The 8,356-nt window shown below is 40.2% G+C and overlaps 1 protein-coding gene across 1 annotated transcript; it reads left to right on the forward strand.

Annotated features, from left to right (window-relative positions):
- Positions 1 to 2,432: 2,432 nt before the first annotated feature.
- Positions 2,433 to 6,753, forward strand: LOC120470165 (thialysine N-epsilon-acetyltransferase). Its single transcript, XM_039659619.2, has 6 exons — positions 2,433 to 2,626; positions 3,946 to 3,997; positions 4,102 to 4,185; positions 5,442 to 5,543; positions 5,813 to 5,853; positions 5,973 to 6,753. The coding sequence occupies exons 1-6, from the start codon at positions 2,564 to 2,566 to the stop codon at positions 6,144 to 6,146; spliced, it is 516 nt and encodes a 171-aa protein (XP_039515553.2). The 5' UTR covers positions 2,433 to 2,563; the 3' UTR covers positions 6,147 to 6,753.
- Positions 6,754 to 8,356: the final 1,603 nt, after the last annotated feature.

The following is an 8,356-nucleotide window of genomic DNA, read 5'->3' on the forward strand; positions in this document are numbered from 1 at the left end:
GTCGAAGAATATGCAGCGCCCCAATGGGGGGTCGAAGAAGCTGCAGCGCCCCCAGTGGTGGTCGAAGAAGCTGCAGCGCCCCCAGTGGTGGTCGAAGAAGCTGCAGCGCCTCCAGTGGTGGTCGAAGAAGCTGCAGCGCCCACTATTGCCTTGCTTTTGGCTTGCTTAGTTGGGGACATTTAATTTCAACAATTATTGATGTGTTGTATTACTTTCATGTTATCACTGTGAAGTGGCTTTGATACAATCTCTATTGTAAAAAGCGCTATATAAATAAATGTGACTTGACTTGACTTTACTGTGGTGGTCAGAATCTGCAGCGCCCCCAATGGTGGTCAAAGAAGCTGCAGCGCCCCCAGTGGTGGTCAAAGAAGCTGCAGCGCCACCTGTGGTGGTCGAAGAATATGCAGCGCCCCCAGTGGAGGTTAAAGAAGCTGCAGTGCCCCCAGTGGAGGTCGAAGAAGCTGCAGCGCCCCCAGTGGTGGTCAAAGAAGCTGTAGCGCCCCCAGTGGTGACTGAAGAAGCTGCAGCACCACCTGTGGTGGTCGAAGAATATGCAGCGCCCCCCAATGGAGGTCGAAGAAGTTGCAGCCACCTGTTTCCCCAGTCAGTCCTGCCATGACCCAGAGGGTGATCCTTGTCTTTTTTACGTCATGATTGCCCTGTGTGCCTGAGCAGCACACACCTCTCAGCTGGTTGTCTCCAGCCCTGTCTGTACTCCTGAGCTCACTGTCTGCCCAGACACTGTCCCAGAGCCCACTGTTTGCCCAGAGACCTATCCTGAGTCCGCTCTTAAGCTCTAGAACTGTTCCACCATGACCCCTGTTCCCTACCTGAAGGCTGGCCGTACCCATGCCCAATACACTAGCAGTCGAACTCCCATTGGGACAATCACCTTCATTTTGTTCTGATTTTTCACCCTGATTCCTGTACTGCCCGAGTATGATCTGCCTGTTTGCATGGTCCCACTCGAGTTTCCTGTTCTGATGGACCCGCTCAAATTCCCACTCAAGCTGCCAGCCCAGCCTGCCCCGGTCAAGCCTCCAGACCCGCCTGACCCACCCAGGCCTTGGGCCAGGATTCCAGACCCGCTTGATCCACCCCAGCCTTGGGCCAGGATTCCAGACCCGCTTGATCCACCCCAGCCTTGGGTCAGGATTCCAGACCTGCCTGAGCCTCCCTGGCTTCAAGATCCGAGCTTGAGCTTTTAAAGCGCCAGATGACAAAACTGCAGCGTGCACTTATAATAAACAAAATTACATTGTGCTTTGGAGTGGATGCTAATATAGTTATCATCATAGTTATCTTCATATTAGAAGTAATCGTTATCATTCTTGGTGTGAACGGGTTTTAATGATAAAGATAAAGATATAACACTAAAAATAGTTCTAAATCGAAAAAAATAGTAGAGTCCACACCACACTACAACTCCTCCAGTAGCTCTGCTGCCTCAGGTCATAAGCTGAATCAGGGAGGACGGATGCTCAGTTTTACTGGTGGGAGAACTCAGGCATGGTTCAGGCGCTATCAGCAGCTCCATGGCAAATCCCGTTGGGGAGTCTAATCAGTTGATTCAAAGACCCATTAATAAACAACTAAGACGGTTACTTGCCGCCACCTACTGGTGGTTTATTGTTTTTTTTTTTTTTTAAAGTATCATTCTGTCCAACATTTCTTATTTGTATATTAAATATATATATATATATATAAAAACTGTGTAAATGATTTAATTTGATCAGTCCTACCTAGGGAAACAGCCCTATAGTGTCTTATTATACTAATTTAATTTGTTCAAATTTATTATTTTAAAATGAAACATACATTAATTCAGTGTTTTTAAGTTGTTTTTGTCAATCCGTGTGAAAAGAGATAGCTTTGACATAGCTGTCGACTGTAGCGAAACTTTCAAAAAGTGCAAAGGAAAATCTTTTCTGTTTTTAGTACATTGTTGTCGTCTACCCAAAGTCATTCAGTTCAGTCAAAAGCAACTTGAATTACACTATGAAACAATCAGGCAAATAATAGGCCTCAATTTTGCATTCTTTTTTTTCTTTAGAAAAGTTCTTAAAATGTGCTAAGCTAGCAGTGCTAATACACTACAGCGCTCTCACTATCCAAAATAATTCCCTCATTGTTCTTTCTTGTTGGCGGGAGTGTGCAACACTGTCCATTAGGGCCCATAGTCTTCTGGATGTGTAAATAACACATGATGTACTAGAAAATGTACACATCTGAAATTTACTATATAAAACTGACATTTGTATATTTTACTAACAGTGGCAAAATGTTTACTGCACACAGTGTATTCTTAGTACATGCATACTGAGTGTCAGGGTCCCACAATTTACCCATTCTTCCTGCTAAAGCTCACGTCTTATTGCCCGTATCCACTTGTTTTTCTTTTTTTAGTTTTTTGTTTTGTTTTGTTTTTTCTTATAAATCAGAAATTACAAGCATGCAGCTTCCCCAGGTGTAGGCATGGCCTAAATGCAATCTTTCCACGTTGACACTTGACAGACAGTAAGATTTTGCTGTTCAGTGTGTTATTATTGTTGAACACAGGATGGACTTCACAATCCGGGCCGCCACGCTCGAGGACTGTAAGGATATCTCGCGGATGATTCTGGTGAGTTGAAGACACGTCGCGTGCGTCTATTTCTGACGATTTTAGAACTTAAAGGAGTAGTTCATTTTAAAATTAAAATTGCCCCTTGATTTACTCACCCTCAAGCCATCCTAAAAGCGCATCTCTCTGGCTGCTCTGACAAAGCGTAGAAAGATCCGTGGTCGCTCTGACGTAGAGCGAACGGTTGGTCTTTAAACTTTATTTAAAGGGGCGGCAAAGAAAAAATGCATGATCGGTATTTGTGCAGACTGACCAGAAGTAGGGTATAAGTAAGAAATTGATCGACGGAATGAACTTAACAATTACAGTTACTTGTTTGCTAATGAAATAAACCAATTAAGAGCCATTTGTGTGGTGTGGCTTTTGTCTTCATGCCATTAGATCTAGTCTAATTTCAACATGCAGTATATAGAGATTTACTAGCCTTGGTCTTTAATTAACATTAACATTAATTTGTGTGCAGCCGATAACAATAACTGTCGTGGTTGAAGTGCAGCCTTAATGCAATTGATCAAATCGGTGTTGTTTTGAGCAAATTAATTGCATTCCCCCTGAAAAACAACCATTCTAGCGTGAAAATGTTGCCAATAAATCAGATGTATGTATGACACGCCAATTTGTATGTCCATTTTTGCCGTTCTATCAACACGTATAATCGCTTTTCAGCGTGTTTATCAATGCTGTTGACTTTACGTTACATTACTTATATAAATATATGACCTACCCCAACCCCATCCCTAAGCCTACCCGTCACTGGGGTTAATAACATTTTTGAGTCTTCCCCTACCATCCTAGGAAAAAAAATTTCGCTCCCCAGATGTAGATCTAAATTTTGCTTCATTCCACTCGGACATGTGTACACGCGGAATTGGACATTTAACGGCGTAGACATACACGCAAAAGATGACGGTTCGTTTCGGTGTGGACGTACGCAGATAGCTCAAAAAATGCGTATAGATAACAGACAGAGAATAGAACAGACAGACTAACTTGACTTGAACGTGGTGTGTATGTTTTACGCAAAGTCATGATGCCATGTTGCAATAACTTGTGCGCCTTATCAAATTCACATGTATTTGAGCTTCAAACAGAGGGTTGCAGTGCACTCCCATTATAAAGCTTGGACGCATCAGGATGTTTATTAATATAACTCTGATTGTATTCGTCTGAAAGTCACATACAACTAGGATGGCTTGAGGATGAGTAAATCATGGGGTGATTTTAAGTGAACTCCTCCTTTAAAGAATTGGGACACTCATCTGCAAAATCCCAGCAAAATCAAACCATAAACTGTTGTTTTGTCTAATACTTTTAACTAGGAACTGGCAGAGTATGAGAAAGTTTCAGACCAGATCAAGATTACACAAAAAGGTAGGCATGATTGTCATATCTCTCCAATACAAAGTCATTTGCTTGGAATAATTCATGCTGTGGATTGTTTGGAGCTGGAACCAATCATACAACTTTTACTAAAGATCTGGAGCAGGATGGATTCTCCAAAACCCCTTTTTTTCATGGAATTATTGCTGAAGTGCCGGAGCATCTTAAGTCCAGAGATGGTGAGAAAAATGCCTGCCTCTAAAGCACGACGTCAATGAATAGTATAGCCTACATAATAGCACCATGGGCCCCACCCACTATCGTTCAATTGCTTAACAGCTAGCATTTGCTCACATTGGATGTGAGCATCGCGTCACATCAAAAGCAAAACCATTATAATTACTGATGCTGTCTACACTAGATACAGTATTCAGATGCGCGATCAGTTTCTGATGTACTCCACACACGACTTGAGTCGACAAATGGATGAGCGAAAGAACGCTTTGACACGTCCAGTTTACAGTGTTGTAGTCGAGACCACCTCACTCGAGTCCGAGTCGACACCGAGACCAGAGAGAGTCGAGTCCGAGTCAAGACCGAGTCCATAGAGAGTCGAGTCCGAGACCAGAGACGGTCGAGTCCGAGTCGAGACCGAGACCAGTGAGGGTTGATTACCTAATTTACTTTTATTTACTTAGAGAAATCCTTTTTTTTTTTTTTTTACTGAATTTGCTTATAAAAAATATGATCAGTTTAGGGTAAAAAGGCCACACAGTAGGTGGTGTTAAAAGTAATTTTATTACAATTTGTCATGTGCAGTTGCGCACTAGAAAATCACCAATCACTGGGCGTGTCAATCAATTTAAAGAAATATTTTATTAACATACATTAATAATCATGACAAAATATTTTGAATTGAACTCGAGTGGACTCGGGAATAATTCCGAGTCCTAAAAAAAAAATGTTCGAGTACGAGTCAATTCCGAGTCCAAATGGACACGAGTCCATGACAAGACCAAGACCATTAAAATATGGTCTCGAGACCGAGTCCGAGACGAGTCCGAGTCTCGAGTACTACAACACTGCCAGTTTAAACAGCTTGTTTGTGTGCACAGTGTAATGAAGACATCGTAAGGAACCTGAATTGAATCTGAGAGCATCTGCATCAGACTAAGTAATTGATTTCATAATGCTTTGTCTGTAATGCCGTTATTTGATTAACATTATAAGTGAAATTCAAGGAACATATTAAAATTCTAAAAATAAAATCAATGTCATAACCCCTTTAAATTAAATTGCATTTACAAATGCAAGTTAGAATAGGAAACAAATTAAGTGTCAGGCCAAATGTGCTAATGTGAAAAAAAGAGCACATTACTTATATTGTAGTGATTACGTCTGTTTTGCAAATTGATATTATTAGATCACAGTGTTGTTCCTGAGTTTTATGTTTTTATTTTAGCCATCAAGCTGACAGAAATGATTCTCTTTACAGGTCATACCAAGGTTGGTTACTCACTGTACTTCTACGCGTACAGCTCATGGAAAGGTCGGGCTGTGTACATGGAGGATCTGTACGTGATGCCAGAGTTCAGAGGTAAGGAAACGACACCATGCTTTCGTTTATTTGAATGTAACATACAGTAACTGATTAATGAACACATTCTCATCCCAAGACGTCATCTAACTGACGCTTTTGACCATCCGGCAACATCCGATGTTTTAGGGTACGCTTTAGCGTCAGTTAGATGACGCGGGTAGGTTTAGGTCTGGGGTAGGGTTAGGATTAGATAGCGTCAGCTAACTGACGTCGGATGTTGACGTATGGTCAAAAGCGTCAGTAAGATTTTCTGTGTGTATTTGCAGGGAAAGGCATTGGCAAGGCTCTGATGGCTAAAGTCTCCCAGGTATGGGGAGTTTGTTTACTCAAGATAAATACAGCATGTGTGTTGAATCTGTTGCGATTTAGAAAAGTGTTTGTTAACTGTGCACAAGTTGACATGTTTGTGTTTATGATCACCCTTAGCTTGGTCTGGCTGCTGGTTGCACTCAGCTGAATTTCATTGTAATGGACTGGAATAAGTCATCTCTTGACTTCTACCGAAAGCAGGGCTGCTGGGATGTGACCTCCGAATTCGGCTATCACTGCATGTGCTGTGAGGACGATGCCCTTCAACACTTGGCACAGGGGGACCTTTAAATTTTGAAGCACAATGAGCCACAGACCAGAGCCACAAGTAACAAGTTGTTTGATAATACATTTTGCCCATTTTAACTGACAACTTGCTCTCTTCCTGTGCTTAAGTAACCATATTCATCTCCTATATAAATTTTCATTGACTGGTACACAAATTGATTGGAGTCACAGCCACTTAGAAAGACACTTTTCTCATCTAACATTTGATAATGGTCACTAGGCATTTAGTCGTATCAGAGAATAAGCTCACCAAAACTGAAGAAATGCACTCTGTTATTAGTTAGTGGAACCATGACCGGATTTGGATTTTTATGAATAGTTTACATTACCTTGTGTGCAATATTTTTGTTCATATTTTTGTAATATTGCCGAAAGGTCTTTGACAAGAAAATCTCGTGCTGTTACTGAATACAACAAAAACATGAACCTGAGTACCTCATGAGTACCCGAGTCTTTAAATTTAGATAGTTGTAAATGGTGACAATTTTATGACCTGCTAGAAAGGATTTTTTAAGGAGTAGTTCCCTTTTGAAAAAACTTTTGCTGATAATTTACTCACCCCCATGTCATCCAAGATCTTCATGTCTTTCTTTCTTCAGTCGAAAAGAAATTAAGGTTTTTGATGAAAACATTCCAGGATTTTTCTCCATATAATGGACTTCAATGGGAACCAGATGGTTCAAGTTCCAAAAGAAACTTTAAGTACAAACTGCAAACTTGTTCAAAGGGCTTTAAAGGATTCCAGACGATGAATAAGGGTCTTATCAAGCGAAACGATCGCTCGTTTTATAAATAAATAACAAAGTTTAAGTTTTATAAGCTCAAACGCTCGCCTTGCTGTTCTGTAACGCACTCCTGTTCGAACTCGTTCATCAAAATGAACAAATTTTTTTCCGAGTCATTTGGTTCATTCGGGGAAAGAAACGAACGAATTGATTCGGGAAAAGATTTGTTCATTTTGTTGAACGAGTTCGAACAAGAGAGTTACGAACGTGCACCACAGAACAGAGCAAGGCGAGCGTTTGATCTTATAAAACTTAAACTTTGTTTTTTTTTTTTTTTTTAAAATGAGCGATCATTTCGCTTGATATAAGACCCTTATTTATCGTCTGGAATCGTTTAAAGCCCTTTGAACAAGTTTGCAGTTTGTACTGAAAGTTTCTTTTGGTACTTGAACCGTTTGGTTCCCACTGAAGTCCATTATATGGAGAAAAATCCTGGAACGTTTTCATTAAAAACCTTAATTTCTTTTCGACTGAAGAAAGAAAGACAAGGACATCTTGGATGACATGGGGGTGAGTAAATTATCAGCAAAAGTTTTTTGAAAAGTGAACTAATCCTTTAATAGCACATAAATAAACTATAGCTGCTGTATCCAATGTACTGTGGATTATATTCTTTTGGTAATCAATAAAAGTACATTTGTGCTGTTATTTTTTATTTTTTGCTGCATGGGTTTTAACTTGGTTAAAGGCCAGTTCACACCAAAAACGATAACTCAATTAATAAAGTTATAGTTCTAAAAATCGTTATGAACATAAAAGAATAGAGTTCACACCAGCAATAAAGATAAGACAGAGGAATGATTGGAATCACTTTCAGAACGATTTTTACCAGCTGATGAACTGATAGCCAATCAGAGTTCATCCTTCTTTCAGAGCTCGAGTAAACCTCAAAACTGCGTTTTCGACGCTGAAATAATTATCGTTGTCGCTCTTGTTATGAATGGGCCTTAAAAGGTTAGTTTACCCAAAAGTTTAAGTTTTTATTTTTGGGTGAACTATCCCTTTAAGCCTTGAAAATAGTGAGTGTTGAAGAAAACTTTGCAGGACTAATCAAAAAATAAGCTGCTAAGAGTTAGAGTTAATAAGTTAAAGCTCTCTTTTAGTTTTAATTAATTGTAGCTGAGAGGATTCACATTTCATTTGGCCTGCAGTTCATCATCACTCGTAATCTGCTCAAACGCCGTGATGTTGCAGTTTCCACACCTTAACCAACAGCGACATCAAGTGTTCACCCGGAGAAGTGATTAACGATAAACCACATATAGGACTTTTCAAGAGCACTTCTCTGAGGAATTAAAATACTATTTCAATGTTAAAACAAATGACAGAACAATTGGCTTTATGCACAGCTGGACTACTTCCTGAACTTAAGCCAGCTCCTTTGTTTCCTGTCTGCCATTATTGGACAAATTGATTAGTTCAGGTGTG

Source organism: Pimephales promelas, chromosome 1 (assembly GCF_988280905.1).
Source record: "Pimephales promelas chromosome 1, fPimPro1.hap1.1, whole genome shotgun sequence".
NCBI lineage: Eukaryota > Metazoa > Chordata > Actinopteri > Cypriniformes > Leuciscidae > Pimephales > Pimephales promelas.